The following is a 24,879-nucleotide window of genomic DNA, read 5'->3' on the forward strand; positions in this document are numbered from 1 at the left end:
CATAAACATTTTTTGGAGCCCATGTATAGAAATGTATTTATTTATTCATATGGCTACCCGCCTCATACAGTAGAAGAGGGGACCAGCTGAATGAAAAGATCTATCACCTGCAGTTACGAACAGTGCAGCAGCTGATCTGTTACTTCGCTGGCCAATCGACATGTACGGCTTGCGCAGTGCAAGCCGAACATGCCAACAGGGAATAGCAGAGCAGTGGGAGTAAGAGAAGGAAGGTTGACTGGAAGGAGCGGGGGAAGAGTAGTAGTAAACAGGGGAGGAGTGGGGAACAGTGGGAGTATACAAAAATAGTTGATGGGCAGGACTAGCAAAGGGAGTGTGGAAGCAGCGTTGATGACGATCCGCCGACTTCAGTGCTGGGGATTACGCCGACTCTGTGAAGCAGATGTTATTGAGTAAAGTCGTCTCATGCGTAACGTGACTTTTATTCAGAGCGGGTGAAAGGGACCAAATTGAAACAGCAAGTAAATTGCAAAGTTAAATGGGGGAATACGTTAAGGCTATCTAACCAATGTTTTAGGCCTTGGATTACCTTTAAGGCCTGGTTCACGTCACCTTTTTTTTGTTTGTTCTTTTGATCCAACAGAAAAAAGAAATGGATCCATTATTTTTATCCGTTGTGGTTTTTGTCAGTTCCGTCTGAGATCCGTTATTTTTGACGCCATACAGGACATTTTCACCCAGTCAAAAATAACTAAACTTCGACAGAACTGACAAAAACGGAAGCAAAATGAGCACAACGGATGCTCAAAGCGAACCTTTCACCTCATTTTCACTTTATAAACTAGCAACAGTACCTTATAGATCATCTTCAGTGTGTTCTTATACATCCTTGTGCCGCTTTCATGCGCTGTATCTGCCTGAAAAAAATAGTTTTATAAAGTTATCATTTCCTGCTCCAACAGTCACGCTAGAAGTCAAGGGGGTAGCCCTTCCCTCACCTCTGGCTGTACCTCCCCTGCCCTAACCCCGCCTCTATGCACTGTAATTGACAGCCAGCTCAGTCACCGGGACCGCGCTTGTCAAGGCTGTGCATGCGCCGTCCTCCTCATTCGCCACTCGATCCCGTCTTTCGCGCGGAGTCCGCGCGAAAAACGGGATCGAGCGGCGAATGAGGAGGGAAGGGCTACCCCCTTGACTTCTAGCATGACTGTTGGAGCAGGAAATGATAACTTTCTAAGACGATTTTTTCAGGCAGATACAGCGCATGAAAGCGGCACAAGGATGTATAAGAACACACTGAAGATGATCTATAAGATACTGTTGCTAGTTTATAAAGTGAAAATGAGGTGAAAGGTTCGCTTTAAAGGATCCATTTAAAAAAAAAAATTCTGTTCTTCTGATAGATCAGAAGAACGGTGAAGTGACCCAGGCCTAGAATCGTATTGAACAGACAAGTCGGAGACAGGGAATAGGTAACATTTCTTTTATTTACATCACAAGAGTAACACGCTGCCATCATGTGGTAGAAAATACTGCACTGCTAAGAAAGTTCAAATCCAACATCCTTGTCACAGAAAAAAAAAAATACAGTCAGTGGAAAAAGTAGATAAAAAATGGCAAACAATATAAAATAAAAAGGAAAAAAAATAAAACAAAATCAGTGTTCAGCTTCTACAGAGGAACAGAAAAGTGGCAGAAAAACACCCAGATTTCTGTAACAATGGGCTGAAACCTGACAAAGAAAATGCAGGTGAATGCAAAGTGTCCCAAAGGATTCATAGTTATAAAACTGTCATGACAGATCTGCATGAAAGACCTGGTAAATGATGCATCAGATTCTCTAAAGTTTATAGTTTTATATATATTTATATTATGTATATATAATTATATACACACGCTTGTCACCCTCAGAATATGGAAAGTCACACCCCAGACACATATGTAATCCCTTTTTCCAGTCTGTATGAGAAAAGCTGGTCCCATTCAGGACGCAGCACACAAATCAACTCTTTGCTAGAGGGGTTTCATTTTCCTTCCTTTAAACACAGTGCGTTGGCAGCGTGGGGTGGGCATGGTCACACCCCCATGTAAAAAAATAAAAAAAATAAAAAAGGCAGCGATTGCTCCTGCCCATTATGAGAGGGTCACCTCCGAAGTAAACATACAGTCACAGACAGACAAAAGGTGGCAGCTCGTAGCCATGAAATGTCAGTGGAGGAGACGGGCAGGCAAACCTATTCATTGTCTTCTATTATGTCAGGTCATAAGTGTTTCTGATGATGCTGGGAATGACCAAGGTTCATGGGAATAATAAAAAACACAAATAGGGGGAAGGGGATGGGGAGACTTGCTGGCACCACCTGAACTAGTCACTCTCATGGTGACAATAAAAGAACATTGGAGTAACATTATCTGTACTGCCCAAACTGCACCATCTCCAAAGGGGCGCACTCCACGAATCACTAGCACCCTATGAACATAGCGATGGTCACTATAATGGAAAAACGTTAACTCTGCCTGAAATTGTCACTACGACTGGAGAACGCACAGCAGACCACCTTATGAAATAGGAAACGGCACATGATAGAATAATATGGCAGAGAAGGCGTGCAAACGGATGCAAGGGACTTGCGTATCGAACATGCTCTCTGGCTGCTAAGAGAAGGTGCACAGTGTCTACCACAGGCCGTAGCCTCTACTACCTGCCCCTTATAGTGTTTTAGTCTAGAAACTCATATATGCTCATGCCATTACAGGCACAAAGTTGCAATACTAATGCAATTCCTTGCACCAGCACCACCTTCTTTCTATGTAAAAATTAAAAATGTCCACTCATCTCCATATCCCCGCGTGCATGGAGCAGGAATATGTTTTTTTTTTTTTTTTAATTCATGCCATGTTCAAATATATTTGCAGACAGTTAATGTTTACCTAAAGGGGTTGTTCAGCATAGGAAAAATTGGATATTTTTTTAGTTTTTACAGAAACAACGCCACTCCTGGTATTAGAGCTCATCGGCCGGGTGGTGCGGTTTCTGAAAAAAAAATTAAAAACGCTTTTTCCCTACTACTGGACAAACCCTTTTTTTGATTTAAATATAGAAAATAAAAACACTCAGCCTAACAATACTCTGAGATTGAGCCACATAAAATAATAAAACAAGTGCCTTTCTCAATATGAGGTACAGTCAACTCCCCCATATTCTCTGCCCTTTCCTTTCCGTCTCGCACAGCAATGTGACCGACTACACAACATAGGACTGAGCTGTGCTTGATTCATGCAACCTCAAAGTATATAGTAAAATCTAGAAAAATAGATTCATATATATATATTTCTATATATAATTATCTTTATATATATTTTATTTTTTATCTATAGGGAGGTCAATGCCCAGAAATAGGAGTGTGGCCCCTCCCTTGCACACACAAAATGATACATGTGTAAAACATGGAATGAGTGGAAATGTAGCGTGTGCAGGGTATAAAAAAAATATAACAAAAGGAAATAAAGCAAGGAATGAAATTCAAAGTGAAAGAAAAGGGTAATGTCTAAGAAAGTAGCCCCCGATGCACCTCCGACATCACCAGAGAAACGGCCCCACTTTTTGCATGCCAACTGTATGACGCCCACTACGAAACCGGAAAACACTTCTTGGGACCTTGAAAGATACCCTGTAAAGTTATCAACTATCCGAGCTCTGAAAGATGTATTCGGTATAGAAGAGAATTTATGAATAATAATAATAATAATAATAATAAAAAAAATTCCGGCATAAAGCCTGGTTATGATGCGGTCTCTGGCAATGGATATGACTATTTTGGATGTTTGTGTAATACAAACGATGTGGAAATGTGTTGTCCGGCACATGAATGGACTACAATCAGACACCTGTATACACCTTTCAGAGACAGTCCAGTGTACCCTCTGTCTAGGCGTACATGCCATAAGCATGCGTAATACATCAGGACCTTAAATGCAAGAAATTCAATGCAGAGCAGTCAAAACCTCATGAGCACAGGTGACATCGATGACAATACTTTGCATGTAGTTTTGGGCTCAGAAGGCAAAAAAAATAAAAAAAATAAGTGGGTGCATATGAAGCGGAGGAGGGGACTGCAAGTACCACACACAGTGAGACCAGGAAAAAAAAAAAAAGACTGTTTGGTGCAGTGCGGTGCTGTTTTGTGCAGTCACAGGCTGTAGTGTAGTTACAGAACGGCCATGAAATTAATAATAAATACACACAGTAAGGGCACAATGTGAAAGTCCCGACACACAGAGCAGGGGCACTCGGAGGCCCCCTGGCTATCACTCCGAAACATGTCCTGTGTTGCCAGGACAGGAAACAACATATGTAAAGGTGCAGCCTGCAGCACAGTCCCTGGAGAACCCTTCAAAACACAGCCAAATCCCAGAAGCAGCTGCCGAGGAACACAGGAAAACTGCTGCTGCTAGGCAGCACGGCGCTGTTCCCCTTACGGTAAGGGGGTTCATCCCAGGAATCTGTTAGGCAATGGGTGCGAGTCACATGCTGCTGGAAAATTCAGCCACAACTCTCAGTATGGATAATAAGTGCTATATTGAGGTTATATCCAAGACTGAGAGCACCCTGCTCCCTCCATGCAATCCCAGGAGCAAGGCTCACGTACAGTACATTGTTGGTCTCCTTAAGAAAATTAAAGTCTCAGTAACAGCTCTCTGATCTGGTAACAAGTGAGGTAAGGTGTTCCCCCCCCCGTTACCCAAGTACAACCGGAGGAGCGCTCCTAATCAGTCTTTATGGTCGTCCTTCCATCGCCCCCGACACCATCCCCACATTGCAGATACATACAGGAAGTCTTGGTGGGAAGATCAGAGGGAGTTATTTGGAATCTAAATTATCCCCCGAAGAAACCTAAAACAATAAAAAAAAATACCACGAGAAACATTCCTCACATTAAAAAAATTTAACGTGAATAAAGCTTTAAATTACTACTAAAAATGAAATGGGAACTGGAAATGAACTGCTTGATGGCTGCGATGAGCTTGCTCAAAGAGTTTTCCCCAACGTGATATGAAAAAAGAAAAAAGCCATTTAAAAAGGAATTGGCGCAGGCAGTGCATGCTACCTGCACAGTGAGAGGCCATATCCTCCATCTCCACATGGTGAAATGCACCTAAACAAAATACATCCTCAGTTGCCATTAAAGTTTCTGTTTGCAGAGACCAGTTCACAGGTGAGGACACAGTCCGGTCATCGTACGTTTTTTACGACATGCAACTTGAGAAATGAAAAAAAGAATACAAAGACGACTGCCGTTAGCCATCACTACCACGTCATAGCATCGGATCAATGAGAGCACACAAGGGCTCGTGTAACGTTACTCCACATCTTCTGTGGGTTACAGATGTTATATTAAGGCAAGTCCTTCAACTCCTTAGAAACAATAAAGGAATAAAACCATTCAAATGGAAAAAAAAAAAAAGTGTGTTCCATCCATGGACAAGGCACAATCCTTCCTCCCGCTTCTGTTCCAGAGTTAAAAGTCCCCCATTGTGATAAACAGGCTCCAGAGGATCTCTTTAGTCCACTGCATATACCCCATTATGAAGAAAAAAAACATTTGAAAAACAGGCTAAACCGAGTGGTTTATACAAGTGCCCGCGCAGCATGGTCACCCTCCTTTCAGCGCACACCGGATCCTTCTAAATCTGCTGCAGAAAGTTAAAGCACCAAAACTGTTTGTGAGGACACCTGCAGAGGTCACTTTATCCTTGTTTTTCTTTGAATTAGTATTTGTTAAAAAAAAATAAAAAAATCATGAAGAAAATAAAATATTTTTGGCAAGAGCTGCCAGTGGCTCCTGAAGGAGCAGTGCCTCCTGCATCCAGGAACGGCACAGTGCGGCTGTGCATTGTACAGTGCGCTGCCATTTGTGGTTCTGTGGATGTGATGTACACAGAGTTCTTTACATCCATGTCGCTGCTCGTCTTCCTGCAGACAGAGCACAGGCGGAGAAATTGGAGGGGGCAGCCCCCAACAAATGTACGGAATTACACAACGGACAATCACCAGTCACTTTGCTACAGTGGGGGTTCTTCATCCATCGGTTCATCCTCAGTCCTAGAATGGAAGAAGAGAAATGCTCAGCAAAAGATGTAAATAAAATCGGGCAAATGCTCAAGATAACACGTCTTTTTTTTCCATGTCCGTTCCGTTTTATTTGCAGCCCGTAACAGGAACAATTTGATTCAATGGGTCCGCAAAAAAAACCCGGAAATTACTCAGTGTGCATTCCATTTCCGTATATGTCCGCTCCACAAAAAAGATAGAACGTGTCCTATTCTTGTCAGTTTTGCGGACAAGGATAGGCATTGTTCTAATGGATCTGCAAAAAAATGGATGCAATACAGATGTCACACGGATATCAGCCGTATTTTTTGTGGATCAGTGTTTTGTGGACCACAACATACATATGGGTGTTGTGTATGAGCCCTTAGTGCTAAATAAAACAGTTCTGACAAACTATAACCTGCTTCCTACAGCTGTGGAGGTTGTCACTTCTGGCAGAGAACAGCCTGCTGGAGTTCACTGGATCCGGCAATGCTGGATTCAACCGATCACCACCGGATCTCTATTGACTATAATGGGATCTGGACACTTTCCGGCATAAATGCTGGGTTTCAGGCGGATGAAAACAGTTGCATTCAGCGGTTTTTGGTCCGGCCGACAGCGGGAACATCTTGATGGAGATGTGAATGTGACCTTAGACTTTCATTGCATCATTGTATGGCATTTTTATTATTTTACTGTTAAAGAACATATATTAGGAATGTTTAATTTAAGGGGGTCAGTAAAATGAGATCCAGCAGGAAGTAGCAGTTGTCCTTCCTTTATATTTATCATTCCCCGACAACCCACTTCTAGCTTTGGCTTTAAAAACTTCACAAAAAACTGCTACAAAATGTTTTTTCCTTCTAAAAAAAAATGCTGTGGACTGATGTCGGCTTTATATCAATAGGGAATAGTGCATTTTTGGGTCCGGCATGCTCTTATTCATTCACTCGGCCAGGGTTGGGGCTCGAGGGTGCTACAGTATTATTGGTTGCTATATTTTTGTTTTCTTAGATGCACTTTCGCCATTTTGTTACCACTTACATGTATTTTGATTGAATTGGAGACGGCTTTCATTGCTACTGTCTTACACTGATATACCACCCACACAGTCACATGGAGTTCTTTAGTTGTTAGAACCTTTAGCATGAGTGTGTATGTAAAAGTAAAGGTCTATAGTTAAGTATACAAATTCTGCTCTTGAAAAATAAAAAGGTGTGCAATGAGCGGCTGTGCTTGGTGTTGCAGCTCAGGTCCATTCACTTGACCGATGAATGTGACATCACTGATCTAGGAAGAGACCACAGCTCTGACAGGAGAACTGTGACCTCTTCCAACAGCTGATAGATGGGGGTGCCGGGAGGCAGTCACCCACCAAGCAGATATTGATGACAGCTTCATACATAAACTTTCTGCAGTGCTCACCTTCGCTCTGGATGGACACCCACAGACAGGGACGCCATCGCCGTCACCGCGGCTGCTTCTTCACTCTCGCATTTCTGAGCCTCAACAAGTGAATATGAGATGGAGGAGGAAAGTTGATGCAGACAAGGCCAGTATTCACCTTCAGAAAATGAAACAAAATTTGAAGGTAAAATAGGGTGCCATACAACAAAGACTTTGGAGGAAGATTTACCATAAGGGGAAGGCGTTGCCATTATTTGTGCCAAATTTATCAAAACATCACATATTGGGGGATATTTACCAAATTCCAGCGTTTTACGCTGGTCTTTGAAATCTCCTGTGCTGTGGGAGGATGCAAATAATTTATGACGAGGCATGGGACTCGTCATAAATTAGACACATCTTCCGGAAGTCCATGTGCCAGAATGAAATCTATGTCAGCTCAGAGCTGCCAATAATTTGTTTTAATTTGTGCACGAATAAAGATAAATGTATCGGGCCCTCGCACCATGCCCTCTTTTCAGGAAAGATGCAAGGGGCGGCACAGAACTGCTATATGCAAAAAAAATTGGGCACAACTAGCTTTTAAAAAGTTGCAGACATTTGGTTGTCCAAAAATGGTGCAGGCAGATAAATCTCCCCACTGTTTGATAAATTTGGTGCATCTTTAAGAATAACACTTCTGTCTAGAGATGTTACTCCAGTTTTTATGCCACCCTCTACTAGTAGGAGACTGACATTTTGTCTCATTTGTTAAAATTTGGCATATACCTAGTCTCATAGCCAACAAAACCCACTTTTCAATAGTGATGAGCGAAATTCAAAATGTTAAAAAAAAAACAAACATGGTGTGCTCCAAAATTTGCGTCTTTTGTTACGTAAAAAACAACAAACAGTGAAAGGGGCTTCAAAAACCCCAACCTTAGTACAGTATCCTTGTTCTGTTCCGTGAACTCTTACGACATTGTAGAATTATACAATGCAGGATCTATGTTAACGGTTATATCACAGGAGGAGCTGAGCAGATTGTTATATAGATTTCTGTCAAAAGATTCATTATCGCTAGTAATAAAAAAAAATTAAAAAGTTGTAAAAAAAATAAAAATGAAAAAAAATTTACATTTTGTTATATTCCGGGCCAGCGGGCAGTCTGATTCAGTGATTGACAGCCATATGTATATTTATACAGGGACAGTTGTCAATCACTAACAGGACTCTTAAGCTCAGAATAAAGGCTCATTCACACAACTGTATTTATGTGTCCACATCCGTTCCGCAATTTTGTGGAACGGATGTGAACCCAATAATTTCAATGGGGCCTCAAAAGATGCCGACAGCACAATATGTGCTGTCCGCATCCGTACTTCTGTTCCGTGGCACCGCAAAAAAAGATAGAGCATTTCCTATTCTTGTCCGCAATTGCACATACATGAATAACTGACATGTTATACTGAACCTACACATCAATCTTCTCAGCCCATCCTGCTCTATAACATAATGCTGGAAGATCAGATATGATGTTCAGTGTGATTCTACTGACCATGTATTGATTTACATTTACAGCACATCAGACCCACTCCCCCCCAGTGTTTGTAGAGGGCATGCTTGGGTGATATTACAGGAGGTTTGATCAGGGTACAGTAATCGGCTATAAACCAACTCTCCCAAAACGTATTACAGGAGCTCTGACGGGCAGTTGGGCGCCAGCACTTTGCTCAGTACTCCCACTGATTGTGAAGCCAAGTGTGAGTGTGTCTAATACAGGTTGTAACCGAGAAGTGCAGCACTGCAATGTATTTGTTACTGTGTTCAGCTTTTAATACAGATCCTAGCTTTAGGGGTCAATACATAATATGAGAAGTTGTGTGATACAGTCACAGAGTGACCATGATAATGGGTTATTTAAAGGGAACCTGTCACCATGAAAATGCTGTATAATCTGCAGGCGGCATGTCAGAGCAGGAGGAGCTGAGCAGATTGATATATAGTTTTAAGGAAAAAGTCCCGAACTTGCAGGAACTGTCCCTAATTTTCAGATATAGTCCCAGTAAGTTCAGGCTTCATACAACTCCACCTGCCTGGTCAGTGTGTCCCTCAGATCGGCAGATGCCGATGTCCTAGGCAGAGTTGAAAGAAGATGGGATATTGCAGAGGAGGGGGGCGTTATTTTAGGTGCAAGAAGAGGTACTGGGAAGAAGAGGCTCCTGGAACCATTAATCACGCCCTGCTAGGCACTTTGAGGCTCCTTATCATACCAAAGTAAATTTTTTTGGCGTTTGGAAATATGAATAACCCTGAAAAAGGTAGTTTTAATTAGGGTAGACAGAACTACAGTGCATTGCCATAGTTATAGTACAGTGGAAGTGGGTGACAGATTCCCTTTAAAGTCCATGGGAAGACAGTAGAGTGCTGTAACTGGTAATCTACATCAGTCCAATGGACCTGGAATAGGGTGCCAGCGTCCAAACTTCACCGCCACTCCACTAAAGCTCCATTCAATACAAGACCCCCGTTATCTTCTATGTCTCTGTACCTATGTGATTGATGGAAGTCCCAGCAGAGGGTATCAAAGCAAAGAGACACTTATTACCTGAATTCTGTGGCTAGGTGATAAACATTGATCCTCAGAACAGATCTTTAAATTAGGCTTCCATTGACTGTTTAATGTTCATGGATTTATAAACTTATCAGAAATGCAGCCTGGAGTTCAAGCACCTAACCTGCTCCCACAGCCCAATGTTCTCTTGTAAGGTCTGGATGCTCCTTGTGGAGATCCAACCAGTAGGGAGACTTTACAGTAATGTTCTCTATTAAAAAGTATGCAACATTAGCTCTCCTTCAGAAGGATGGCTACCTTAAAGGTCAGAAGCACCTTGAAACATGACTAGGGTTATTAGCTAAACCTGAGAGACCCATCAGTGGAAAGCTGAGTTGTGTCAGTACATCGTATTGGTGTGTGAGATGCCATGTAAAATGCCGCCATGTTACGGTATATGACTGGTAAGGGTTGACAAGGTGTAAGGAAGAGCCAGACAGAAGCTGTCCGCTGCAGCCTCCCTTCATTTGCCCGACTCCTCTTTTTTTCTCTGGTATATTGAGGGGCAGATACTGAATATCATTACTACTATTATTTTACCACCTTTAAAGAATTTCTACAGACATTTCAGACCACACATCATAAATAACATGCAGTTCTATACTTACTCTGGATTTGAATGACTTTCTCCATGGAGCTCACGGCGTTGCCGTTTGGTCTCTGCTGTAACACAGCCTCGGGGAGCGGCTCCAACTGTTCATATACAAGCAAAAGAGCTTCACGTTAATGCCTCCACATTGAAACAGGGTCCTAAGCCATCAGTGCTGCATCATTTTCACCAGAAAAGCCCATTTAAAGGGGCATTCCAGCACAAAAAGAGTGGTCCCGCATTATGTAAGAAAAATAAATAAATAATTGTTCTACTTGCCTCACCGATTCCCCAATGTTCCCAAGGTCCCAGCTGTGCTCCATCGCCTGTCTTGACACGGCAGGAAATGGTTGTAAATGCTGCTCAACCAATCACTGACTGCAGTGATGACCCGTCTTAGCCAGTGATTGGCTAAGAGGCAATCCCAGCCACTTCCTGCCGTGTCAAGACAGCAGCAGGAGGAAGTGAAGCACAGCAAGGACCACGGGGATAGCAGCGGAGGATCGACAAACATAGCAGATAATATTAGCTCTCTTATGCAGGAAGAAGGCAGGTGCTTGGTTCACACTCCTTTGCGTGTTCTCAGGGAAGTCGATTCTGATGAATGAAGTCCCAGGTAAAGTGCTCACGGATTACTATTTCGTCAGGAAAGTGCTATAATTCTACACAAGCAAGTATCTGAGAGGAGCGGCCAGGCTTGTGTCAGAAGGGCTTGTCTCATAAATTCCTTTTTATATTGAATGGGCACACGGGATAAATGTCTGACAGACGCGAGGCCCACCTCTGGGACTTGGCTGTGCCTCTACAATGGGGTCCGTCCCACAGCAATCACAGGTGGTCAGGAATATGGATAAACAGCCAGGCAGACTGTGCTGCGTCATTTCCATAACTCCCATTTACTTGTATAGGAGTTACAGAAACCGCAGCAAAGACCACTTGGCTGTTTCCGTCATCCCTACCGCATCCAGGACAAAGTCCTGAGTAACCACATCTACCAGACATTTATTGCATATCCTAACCACATCTCAGACATTTATTGCATAAATGTCTGAGATGGAAATAACCTTTCAAAATGGAATTGTGATTACCAAAAAGTGGCTGCTTGGACACCTAGTAAAATAGCCTGTATTGCCAGTGAAACAAGCAAAATACTATTCAGTACCTTAAAAGAAAAGTTATCCAGATTTAAAACTTGTCAAAATGATAGCCAAATAACACCCTAATGATATGAAAAAAACATTATGGTAAGTGCTCAAACACATTTTTATTGTATTTTATAGTATTTCAATTCTCTCCCAGCAGGTGGGGCTGCATTATCAATTCTCCACCAGCAGGTGGCGCTGCATTATTTGTATAATATAACTGCCTACAGCATCAGAATGCTAGTTTGTAATTTTCCTTGGCATTCCCAAATGTCTTTCTACATGATCACGTAACCAGTGCAGTGTGTGCACTGAAGAGTGCAGGCGGACTGTAAGCTGATTCAGCCGTACCGCCAAGTCACTAGCTGGTCTGACTCTTTATTGGCATTGTATTGATGAAGCGATTTAAAGTGCAACTGTTTCTGGTCAGGTGCGCGTTAAGAAATTCAAGGTTGGATTCACACCGGCTCTGTGACATGGGGCCAGATGTAAATTTGTACTGAAGTCCTATCCACGCAATGTGGCACAGGGCTGCATATTTCCTGGCACGCTATGCTTGGTACTTTAGTGATGTTATTTAACATTTTTGTAATGTCACTATCTATATTTAAAAAAATAAAAAATGAAAATTGTTAAATCCTGCAGTTTATGCACTGGCCACTCACCTTTTTAGACGTGGCGTGAGCGGACAGGGAAAAGTCGCAGATTGCAGCGCAAAGAACTTTTGCGCCACATTCTTCGCCAGAAATACACCTAATATAGGCGTATTTCTGGTTAGTAAATTACCCCTTTGGTCTGTACAGATCACTTTTCATCATTAGCATAGGCAGAATAATGATGACATATCCCCTATATATAGGTAACACAGGATCCACCATTCACAATAGGTGATATCACAGCTTATCTCCTCCCTCCTGACCTCTGCACAGGTCACAGAGCATGCCTAGAAAACTCTCCCATAGAAGTCAGTGAGGTCTCCTCCTGACCATTGTGTCTATGGCAGAAAAAATATAGGCGACACATTGCCTTTCATAGCAGCTTTTTGTAGCAGCAGTCCAAAACAAGATGCCTGAAAATACACTGGAGCCGAAACTTAAAAAATATATATGTATCTGAATATGACTTGGGCATTGACCATTATGTATAGTTATACCATTTCATTCTTCATCTTACCTCATTACCAAGCAAAGCAGACACACAGGCTTCAGAAGCATCACAGATCGCTGTCAGATCATGGCCCCCCTCCAGGGCGAGGATAACACGATCTCCAGCCAACCCCATAAGCTGTTTTGTCAGGTATCCAAAACCTTGGGGAGAAAGGTTAAGTCATTAATGCTCTGCACTAGTGATGATCGAGCATGCTCGGCACATGGGGGTACTGGGCCGAGTATCGCATGTGCTCAAGTCTCCTCCCCGGACGTTTCTTGGCTGCTATGCAGCCAATAAACGTGCAGGTAATGCCAGTAGCCATGTTGACTACTGGCATTACAGAGATTGGCTGGCCGGAACGCGTCAACGGGTGCTATATAGCACCCGATGACGCATGTTCGGCTCATTCGTAGTCAGGGAGAGCTGAGCATAGGAAGGCACAGAGTGTAGGGAGTGTAATTGAATATTTTGTTTTGTACAAAAAAGTTTCAGAGACCCAAAAGTCCTTGTAAGGACTATTGTGTGTGACATCAGCAATATATGCTTGTAGCGCAACCTGCACAGTGTTAGGGAGAGCTGTGCATAGGAAGGGACAGACAGTGTAGTGAGTGTAATAGGAAGATTTATATACAAAAAAAACTTTTCAGAGACCCAAAAGTCCTTTAAGGACTGTTGCGTGTGACAGCAATATATATTTTTAGCGCATCCTGTGCTAAATACCGTGTAATAGGCCGCTGCGGACAGTTAAATTATCCACGCCACATGTCCTGTTTAAAGTGTGCACATCCCTAAAATATCAGTGACATCCAGTGCACTTTTTTCCGTAGACACTGTGAACAGTGACATTACCTGAGGTACCTGTCCTGTATAACGTTTCCTAATCACAAATAACTTTTCTTGCGCATACACTTCCAAATCCTACGGCTACTGTACGTGTGACATACTTTCAAGCATATATCACATTTAAAATGAAGAAGGCGAGCAGTAAGGGACGGGGAAGTGGCCATGCTGCTGACGGTGCACGCAGAGGCAGTGGCCCTGGGCGCGGAGAAACTGTGCCTGCTGCCAGAGCACAAGAAAAACAATCATCCACGATACCTAGCTTCATGTCCCAGTTTGGTAGGTTGGATTGCAGCAGATAATGCTTCCAGTCGGTTAAGCACCACCCTGTCTTCCACCAAGTCCAGTCTCAGTAGCCAGCAGTCTGGTCAACACAATCCTCACCCTGATCCTCCTTCCTCCCACCATGTACAGTCTGGCCAAACAAGTGATCCCACACTCGGATATTCCGAGGAGCTCTTTTCATTACTTGATTTGGCCCTCTCGGCAAGCACGCTTGAAGAGGGACATGAGATCTTGTGCCCTGATTCCCAAACTCTTGAGCATCCACAGTCACAAGAACATGATGGTCGGGAACGGCAATTAGTGTTTAATGAGGTAGATGATAATGAGACATAGTTGCCAATGAGTTAACCGCAATTACTGTCTCAAGAGGTTGATGAAGAGCATGAGACACAGTTGTCAATTACTGAGGTTGTGGTTAGGTCAACAAATCAGGAGGATGATCAGAGTGAGGAAGTGGAAGAGGAGATGGTGGACGATGAGGTCACTGACCCAACCTGGGAAGGTGGAAAGCCGAGCGAGGAGAGCAGTACAGAGGGGGAGGGATCTGCAGCACCACAACAGGCTGGAAGAGGCAGTGGGGTGGCAAAAGGGAAAAGGCGGGCCACAGCAAAAAGGGCCCGCAACTGTTCCACGGAGCACCCCCTTGCGGAAATCTCCCTTGCCAAGGGATAGATGTTCCGCAGTATGGCGCTTTTTTGAGGAAAGTGCGGACTAAAAAAAGAATAATAGTTTGCAACCTGTGCCATACGAAAATGAGCCGGGGAGTGAACACTAGCAACTTTACCACCACCAGCATGATCCGCCACATGGCATCCAAGCACCGTAATAAGTGGGACGAACACCTGGGTCCACAATCTGTGTCTGCGGGTCAACGTGCTGGCCAATCCCCTGTCAAAGGCACAGGCCCAGATGCCTCCCACCCTGCACCTGGACCTTCGCAAGCACCATTAGCGACCACATCCACTTCAGTGTCCCAGCGCAGCGTCCAAATGTCCTTACCCCAGGCTTTTGAACGCAAGAAAAAATATCCAGCCACCCACCCACAGGCCATAGCACTAAATGCGCAGCTCTCCAAATTACTGGCCCTGGAAATGTTGCCATTTAGGCTAGTGGACACTGAAGCTTTCCGCAGCCCGAACTCGGCGGCCTTCCGGCGTTACGCAATCCCCGCCACTATTTTTCAAGGTGTGCCGTGGCCGCCTTACACCAACATGTGTCCCATAACATCACACGTGCCCTGGCCAAACACAGTTACTGGGAAGGTCCACTTAACCTCGGACACATGGACAAGTGCATTCGGCCAGGGATGCTACATTTCCCTGACGGCACACTGGGTGAATGTTGTGGAGGCCGGGAGCGAGTCGTACCCTGGGATGGCACAGGTGGTACCGACGCCAAGGATTTCAGGCCCTACGTCTTTCAGGGTTTCCACCAGCACCTACGTTAGTGGCTCCGAGCCCCACTTCTCCTTCTCCGCCTCCTCCTCCACTTCCACCTCCGATTTATCCGCATGCAGCACCAGTCAGTCATCAGTCGATAGCTGGAAGCAGTGTAGCACTGCAGTGGGGAAGCGGCAACAGGCCGTGCTAAACCTTATATGCTTAGGGGACAAACAGCACACTGCCGCAGAGCTGTGGCAGGAGATAAGAGACCAGCATGAGCTGTGGCTCTCGCCACTCAACCTACAACCAGGCATGGTTGTGTCTGATAATGGCCGTAACTTGGTGACGGCTTTGAAGCTCAACAAGCTCAGACACATCCCATGCCTAGCCCACGTGTTCAATCTTGTGGTTCAGCGGTTTCTTAAAACCTACCCCAATTTGCCTGAGCTACTGGTGAAGGTGCTCCGATTGTGTGCACTTTTCCGCAAGTCATCGACAGCTTTAGCCGGTCTGTCAACGCTGCAGCAGCGCTTGAAATCGCCAGCTCACTGGCTGTTGTGTGACGTGAGCACGCACTGGAACTCCATGTTCCACATGGTGCCCAGGCTTTCTGAGCAGCAGAGGGCAGTAGTGAAATACCAGCTGCAACATGGTCGCCTTTCCAGTCAGCTTCCGCTATTCACAAGCGAGGAGTGGGCATGGATGTCTGACCTGTGAGGTTTTAAGTAGCTTTGAGGAATCAACACAGATGGTGAGCGGCGATAACGCTATTATCAGCGTAACCATCCCACTTCCGTGTCTACTGAAATGCTCGCTGCTCACAATTAAGGCCGACACTTTGCATGTGGAAGAGGTGGAAATGGGGGAAGACATTACACAGGGTGATAGCCAGACCACCCTCAGTTCGTCTTCTCAGCGCGAATTGGACGATGAAGAGGAGGAGGAGCAGGAGACGGTTGCCTCTGCTACAGAGGGTAGTACCCATGGAAGTTTAATTCCATCTGTTCAGCGTGGATGGGTAGAAGAGGAGAAAGAGGATGAGGAGATTGAGAGTGATCCTCCTGATGATGACAGCGAAGTCTTGCCTGTTAGTACTCTGGCACACATGGCTGTCTTCATGTTAGGCTGCCTTTCCCGTGACCCGCGCATTATACGCATTTTAGACAACACGGATTACTGGTTGTTCATCCTTTTCGACCCCCGCTACAAAGAGAACTTCTCATCTCTCATTCCTGTGGTGGAGAGGACGAGCAAAATGGTGCAATACCAGAAGGTCCTTGTGAAACAATTGTTCCAAAAATTTCCATCTGACAACGCTGGCGGCAGAGTGCGTAGTTCCTTGGCCAACTGAGGAGGGGAGACAAGGGGAACACACAGCAGTTCCAACAGAGGCAGGGAAACACTCTCCAAAGCCTGGGACAGTTTCATGACACCCCGCCAGCACCTCACCCTGATGCACAGCCTAGTGTCACAAGGAGGGAAAAGTTTTGGAAGAGGGTGAAGGAGTACGTAGCAGACCGTGCTAGCGTCCTCAGTGATCCCTCTGTGCCTTACAACTATTGGGTGTCCAAGCTGGATATGTGGCACGAACTCTACGCCTTGGAGGTGCTGGCCTGCCCTGCCGCCAATGTTTTGTCAGAGCGTGTATTTAGTGCTGCTGGGGGCATAATAACTGACAAGCGCATCCGTCTGTCAACTGAAAATGCTGACAGGTTGACTCTTATAAAAATGAACAAGGCCTGGATTGCCCCTGACTTCTCTACTCCACCAGAGGAAAGCGGCTGAACATAAAGGCACTTTAAATGTGTTGTTTATAATCTACTGAATACACTGTATTCCCATGCACCCCTACCACCACAAACAAGGGTATATGGTTGAATCTTCCTTTTCGCATCCTGCTTCTCCTCTTCCATCATATCAACACATGCTTATACGTAGCATATAATGCCCTCGCACATATGCCCTTCACATATAATGTTTTACAGGGTCAGCTCAGCTGCAGGCCCTCATCACATATAATTTATTAAAGGGTCAGCTCACCAGCAGGCCCTCGCATATAATTTTTTACAGGGTCAGCTCACCTCCAGGCCCTCACCTACAATCTTTTACAGGGTCAGCTCACCAGCAGGCCCGCATCCAAAATATTTTACAGGGTCAGCTCACCAGCAGGCCTTCACCTAAAATCTTTTACAGGGTCAGATAACCTGCAGGCCCTCACCTAATAATACCTAATAGGCAATTTGCACGCATGCTGCCTTGCTTGGATGTGGTAGCCATAGCTGTTTCTCAGGCTCCCTCTCTGGAATCGAACGCCGATTCCCTGTTACCCATAGTCACCATGGTTTGCGCTGACAATAACATCGAAAGTTGATAGGCCAGACATCCGAATGTATCTTCGCCGTCACGGGGGGGTGCGATCGGCCCCAGGTTATCTAGAGTCACCAAGGCGGCAGCAGGCCCTCAATCCAAATGTTTTTGAGGGTCATCAGCAGGCCATCAATCATAATTTTTCAAGGCTGTGTATGATGCCCTCCTTTATGTGTAAGGGTGTATTGGAGTCCCGATTTCTTGTAATTTTTGGTATCCCTTTCACTTAGTGCATAGGCTTTATTAGTGTAGGAGTCCCACTACCTGAACAATTGTACCACAATGTGAATGAGGCCCTCCTTTATGTGATATACAGGTTGTATCGGAGTGCCTCTTCCTTGTAATTTTTGGCAGCATTTGCACTTTATATAGAGGTAAATATACAGGAAAGAATCTTTCCTAACAATTTTTTTTTATCTAAAATCGATTTTTTCTTTGGATTTGTGCGTATTATTGTCAGTCTGTAAAAGTGGCGTACTACTCGGACTTCTAGGTCGCTGCTGGGAACGATGTTGCCCAAGATGCATCCAGACATCCTCCCCATGCTGTTCCCGAACCATTTCGGTGGTGTTTCCATCAATTTCTGACCTTTTCCTATGAACCAGGCACCCTTCCCTCTTCAGAGCAGGGGGTGCCTGGTTTAATGCTCGGGTTCTCCCATTGAGTTCTATTATACTCGGGTGCTCGGCCCAAGCCCCCAAGTACTATGGTGCTCGATCAACACTACTCTGCATGCAGCGCTATTTTTCTGGCCAAACAGAGGACACCTCAGCAGAATCTGTCAAGCCCCATTATAAGTCAGTGGGGATCATCAAGTGGCGCTGGTGTCAGTCATGTTTTAAGCATAAGCCACAAAGCAAATGTGACATTGCCTTAACAAGAACATATTCAAGGGGTTATCGCATTATTAATGTAAAAATAAAAAAAATAAGTAGAATCAGACATCATACAGTAGGTGCCAGCCCTGTACCTCACATAGAGGCAGAGCTCCCCTCCCGACATGGTCTTCAGGCTGGTGTGTAGCTCAGGGGAAGAGTCCTTTCTGGTGCAGGTCTCTACCTGTGTAACAGTCACAGATAGCTATGGCTGGTGGCAGGATAGAACTGAGCATGTTCGACCAACTCTGTAGGTGGACGTGCACATTACTATACAAAATTATATACCAGGGGGGCACCATTATAATGAGGAGGTGGAGCATTTTTGGAACAGAAAGTAAATTACAAAAGTCACTATAGTTTCATGCTGAATTATGTTAAAATAATAATTGATGTTGGCAATCTCTTTAAGTTAAGGCATCATGTCCTCAACAACTTACATTTGGCAGAAACCATGTACCCTCCCAGAGGAGCTGGATGCCCTTCTACAGCATCGAAACCTGCAGACACCAAAACAACTTCTGGGGCAAACTCCCTAGCGATCGGCAGCACCACAGTCCTAAGGCAAAGGAAAAAAATAAAATAAAAACATGTTTTCAAGCCGCCAATTTATATATTTTACACACTTATATAACGCTACTATATTCCTTAGCACTTTACAGACATCAGCATCAAGCTATTCCCAAAGGAGCTCACCATCTAAGTTCCCTATCAGGATGTCTTTGGAGCGAGGGAGGAAACCGGAGTAACCCCACGAAAAGACGGGGAGAACATACAAACTGTATGCAGATGAAAATAACACTTTGCTACAATGAATACCAAAAAATACCATAGATCTAAAAAAAATAAAGCACATGTTGACATAAAGGTGCCTGCACAATGTGCTGAACGTATCAAGCACTTCTTTTTGTAGCTATCCACTGTGTCACTACATGCCAGCCGGTGTTAGCATCCAGTGACACTCAAAGGTGGGTCTACCATTGTCATAGTGGTCCAAAAGAGGGTGACCTAATAGAACTGGTCATATAGCTGATAACTATGAAGTCCACATGGAGTCACAGGCTACATATTAATTTAAAATCAACTCTAACAAATTTATCCTACCTGAAAGCAGCCAAGTACTCCGCATCACCCATGGGTGGATTTAAGCCTCCGGTAAAAGCCATGTTCACATTGAACCCCACACCAGCCTCAGTGCCGACCTGTACACAAAGGAGCAAATAAATAATACAAAAAAAATGAGTTCATACTAAATACTGAAGCGAGTTGGTTGAGTACACAATGTGGAGGCAGCTGTTCTGTGGAGGCAGGGCTGTGTGGGGGATCTGTCAGCCTCCACACACATTAGATCATCAGCAACTCCAAGCAAATATGACATGATTAATGTGTACGGAGGCAAGAAATATGAAATAAAGAGCTGCTACTTTATTTTTCCTAAACTTTATTCATTTCAAATTAAAATCCAAACACAGGTAAATGTCATCAAATTGTACACAGCTAAGGCTATAGTAGGGAGCATTCACACTACCATATTTTTTGTGGTCCACAAACTACTAAAGGAACACTAAACCTAGAAATGAATCCTAGAAGTAAAACAGGACCTCACTGTTTGACAGTGTGCAGCATTTTCTGCAGGATTCTGAGAATCTGCAGAGAACACAGAGGCTAATTTTCGGCCGATCTCTTCCATCTTCTGTTAGTGACTAGCTGAGGTGGAAAGGCTTAACAGTGTTGTTGTCCACCTGCAGACAGGTCATAGGAGGGAGGCTCCTGCTACAGCCAGTTGTCTTACAGCCACACAACAGACAGTGAGGAGGAGTAGGGGGCATGGCTTAGCTCATGGGACACAGTGAAAATGTCTTCACATATTTCTCATTTTAATTGTAATATGAGACAAATCAGGACCAAGGGAAAGGATGGGACGAAGAAAGGTAACACATTCAGCATTTTCTCTGTTTAGTGCTCCTTTAATGGAAGAAAGTATTACAACTCCTGGTTAAAGCACCTTAAGGGCTCATGCACACTAATGCATACACACACGTCTACGTAACTTTTTTTTTTTACAGGTCCATGCGATACCATTCATTACAATGGGGCTTAAAAAAAATGGAAATCACTCCGTATGCATTCTGTGTCCGTATGTCCATTAATAGATAGAACATGTCCTGTTGTTGTCCGTTTTGTGGACAAGGACAGGCACTGTTACAACGGATGCAACACTGACGTCACACGGATGTCATCCGTATTTTTGGTGGATCTGTTTTACGGACCGCAAAATACATACGGTCGTGTGCATGAGCCCTAAATCTGAACGTATCTAATGCTGTCTGCTAAGGGCAACAGTCATATTCATTTCACAGTGAATATCTCCTAATAAACATTGATATCATAGATGTCTACAATGTCCAAATACCTCATCAGGTGCCCCACTGCCGGGGAAGAAGTTTCCGTCATCGTATCGATGAAGTGATATGTAAAGGACACTAGGGTCTGCGTAGAAAGCCTGCTGGGTACCATTACCATGATGTACATCCTAAAACATACAAGTCAATGTTCTAACACCAGTTTGTTCCGATAACGTTACTCTGACAGTATAGATTTAGTAGCTGCTTACCCAATCCACAATCAAAGTTTTCCCAACATTGAACCTTTGCTGGAGAAGCTTCGCTGTTATTGCCACAGAATTGAAGTAGCAAAAACCCCTACAATGTAAGTGATACTGTTGAGAAAACAAGGCAATCCAGATTACCCCCTTAACCTTCCAGATGAGATTCTCAGGACAGAACTTACATTGGCGTGCTCTCTTCTGCATGGTGACCAGGAGGTCGAACCACAGCAAAGCCATTCTGCGACAAAGGAGAGAGGACAAAATCTGTTATTCACAGACATAGGTGTGAGTATGATGAGATGGAGGGCAGTAAACTATGTTTTTTCATAACTTTATGATGTTTATAGTGGCATGTATTCTGGTTTCTGGAAAATAAAAAACACAAAAAAATAAAATAAATCCTCTTCTGAAACAGAACAGATGTTCTGGCATTCCGCCACCAGTCTTTCATTAGCATCTGTCAGCACCAGAAAGTGACCACTGCAGCCAATCGCTGGCCTTTTTGGTCACATGCTATACCTACTGGCATCATGCCTTAGGATGGAGCAGTGAACCCAGTAGTGTGGCAAGTGCCCGTTAACCTCACTGACTGGCTGCAGTGATTAGTTCTTGCATCTTGTAAATCAAGACTGACAGTGACTGCTGAAGCCAGTGTGCTGTATCGGTGGGGTGCTGAAGAGGTGAATAATGTATTATTCTTATTTTATAATATTTTCACCAGTGGGGGGGGGTTTCATTCCATTTTCTGTTCTTTTGACTTTATTAAAAAAAATTAAAAAATAATAATAACCCCTTTAACTCAAAATCACAACACAGAACAGGTTCTCACCTTCAACTCTCCAGCTACCACCTTGGAAGCAAGTTCCACGACGCATCCCACTGCGAGTCGAGCGGCCCCAGAGGAGTGGACCTCATTCCAAATGGTATCACTGTCCACCTAAACACATTGAGGCATTAGGACATCTATCCCGTAAAACAGAAAAGTTCTGAAAAAAACTACCGTATTTTTCGCTTTATAAGACGCACTTTTCCCCCCTAAAAGTGTGTGTAGGGGGAGGGGGGAATGGCTGTGCGTCTTAAAAAGCGAATACTAGTGAGTGCTTCCATAATGGAAGCGCTCACTAGCATGCATTAGGTGCCGGGAGCAGGGAAGAATCGCTGCAAAGCGTTTCCGATATTTACCCTACCTGGTCTTCTTTGCTGGGGCCGGCACTGCACTGTCCTGACCCCGTACAGCGTCAGGACATAGTGCGCGCACTAAAAGCTGTAAGGTGACAGGGCAGCGCGAGCCAGAGAAGACAGGGGAGCGTGACTTCTGCCGGAGGTGAAGAGGAGACGCGTTGCAGGAGAGGTAAGTGGAGTTTTTTTTATTTTATTCTGATCTGAGGTCTGATGGGAGTCAGAAACAAAGGGCTGATCTGAGGTCTGATGGGGGTATGACATTAAGGGCTGATCGGAGGTCTGACAGACGGCTGATGGGGTTCTGACATGGACGGCGGATATGAGGGTCTTATATGATGTCCTGATATGGGGGTCTGATGTGATGTCCTGATATTTATGGGGGTCTAAACTGATGTCCTGATATTTATGGGGGTCTGATCTGAGGATCTGATGAAAAATATTTTTTTCTTATTTTCCTTCTCTAAAATCTGGGGTGCGTCTTATCATCAGGTGCATCTTATAAAGTGAAAAATACGGTAATCTCACAACCAAAGGTCTTAGGTGCGTGGATACAAATAATGAAGAATGTTGCATTTAAAAATGGGGATGAGCGAACCCAACATTTTCAGGATCAGCGTTCGGGCAGTGGATAAATTCGTTAGCACGGAATATAAGGGAATTCTATGGTAGAAGGCAAAACAGAAGCCTTTAAGAGGCATTCCATCATAATAGAAGTCTATGAGCAGCATAATGGTCCTGCATAACGGAAACCAGACGGATCCATTATGCTGCCCAGACTTCTATTATGACAGATTGCCTCTTAAAGGCTTCTGTTTTGCCTTCCGTCATAGATACCCTGTTAAGGGAATCCATAACGGCATTCTTTCACTGCTGAACATGTTGGGTTCGCTCATTCCTAGTCAAAAACCTTAAAAATTCTGTATCGGAATTAGAAGTCTGGAACACCTGTCACACAATCACTACCTTCATTATCGTGTGCCTAGCTTTATAGGGGCACATTCATCAAAAGGGGATATTACTTTAAAAGCACTATTTACAGAAATCTTTTTTTATTTTTTCAATCAACGCAGCCACGAAGGAGCTGGCCACAGAGAGGAGCAGAGCTTAGGTGCGACAAGAGCATAGACGACACCATCGCTGCACCAAAAGTCTAGTCTGAACGGATCTCACAAACGGAAAGCCAAAACGCGAGTGTGAAAGTAGATTTAAAGGGGTTCTGCAGTTTGTTTAAATTGATGATCTATCCTCTGGATAGATCATCAGCATCTGATCGGCAGGGGTCCGACACCCGGGACACCCGCCAATCAGCTGTTTGAGAAGGCAGCGGTGCTCCAGCAGTGCCGCGGCCTTCTCACTGTTTACCGCCGGACCAGTGACGTCACGTCTAGTATCAACTTGCCTGGGGGCGGATAAACTCTGTTCACTTGAATGGAGCTTAGCCCCGCCCAGGCCAGTTGATACTAGTCGTGACGTCACTGGGCCGCCGGTAAACAGTGAGAAGGCCGCGGCGCTGCTGGTGCACCGTTGCCTTCTCAAACAGCTGATCGGCCGGGGATCCCGGGTGTCGGACCCCCGCCGATCAGATGCTGATGATCTATCCAGAGGATAGATCATCAGTTTAAACAAAGTGCAGAAACCCTTTAAGAAACAGAGCCTCGGATCAACAAAAGAAAACTAGCGTTTTAATCAGGTGTCTATGCAAACAGTTGTATAGGGAGGTCACTGGCGACAGATTCCGTTTCAAGTCCAAACAAAGAGGAAGTTAAAAGAGCCAGGGCAGGAAGCAGAGTATATGGCATGACATTAAATTATATCCAGAAAACCATCTACTTCCAAAATTACATGGAATATTCACATATAGGCTGTTAATATTTGATGATATTTCAAGGAAGTGTCCCTTTAACTATAAGTGTCCCTGTATTATATAGAAAATGCTGAATGCACTGCGAGCATTACTGAATGACCACTCACCCCAACCCCTCCACATGGGAGACGGACGAAGATGGAGGTCAAAGATCCTGCATGAGGAAAGAGGAATGGCAATAGGAGATCAGTTAGTGGCACACTACAAGAATGCATCAGCATAGAAACAGCAAAACCACTGCACAGAGCCTACATCCCAGGACGTCACATAGCAGAGGTGAATACAGATATAAAAACACAAAAGGAAAGGAACAGTATGCACTCAATACATATAAAGAAGCCTAGAAACACACATTATATGTAGACACACAAAATGAGACGTAATATCAGTAAAAAGGGTACATCTGACATTTAAGGGGTTGTCTCAATGCAGCAAATTGCATTCATCATATAGACAAAGAAAACGCAAGCCAATTACTAATGTATTGTGATTGTCCGTATTGCCACCTTTGCCGACTTGATTCATTTTCCCAACACATTAT

General features: G+C 44.3%; 1 protein-coding gene across 3 annotated transcripts in view; it reads right to left on the reverse strand.

Annotated features, from left to right (window-relative positions):
• Positions 1-704: 704 nt before the first annotated feature.
• The window catches only part of HDAC4 (histone deacetylase 4), a 181,954-nt gene continuing 157,779 nt past the window's right edge, over positions 705-24,879 (reverse strand). For 2 of the 3 annotated variants that reach the window (XM_040440747.1, XM_040440746.1), the window contains 11 exons: positions 24,446-24,492; positions 22,122-22,229; positions 21,475-21,530; positions 21,299-21,386; positions 21,098-21,217; positions 19,789-19,886; positions 19,125-19,243; positions 12,960-13,093; positions 10,664-10,748; positions 7,481-7,619; positions 2,849-6,064 (listed from right to left, as the gene is read on the reverse strand). In XM_040440747.1, the coding sequence (XP_040296681.1) occupies positions 6,025-6,064; positions 7,481-7,619; positions 10,664-10,748; positions 12,960-13,093; positions 19,125-19,243; positions 19,789-19,886; positions 21,098-21,217; positions 21,299-21,386; positions 21,475-21,530; positions 22,122-22,229; positions 24,446-24,492 (1,034 nt within the window). In that variant the 3' untranslated portion in view covers positions 2,849-6,024. Of the gene's footprint in view, positions 718-2,848; positions 6,065-7,480; positions 7,620-10,663; positions 10,749-12,959; positions 13,094-19,124; positions 19,244-19,788; positions 19,887-21,097; positions 21,218-21,298; positions 21,387-21,474; positions 21,531-22,121; positions 22,230-24,445; positions 24,493-24,879 lie in introns of those variants that run through there. The other variant, XR_005780549.1, reaches the window with a different exon arrangement.

This window comes from Bufo bufo, chromosome 7, assembly GCF_905171765.1.
Source record: "Bufo bufo chromosome 7, aBufBuf1.1, whole genome shotgun sequence".
NCBI lineage: Eukaryota > Metazoa > Chordata > Amphibia > Anura > Bufonidae > Bufo > Bufo bufo.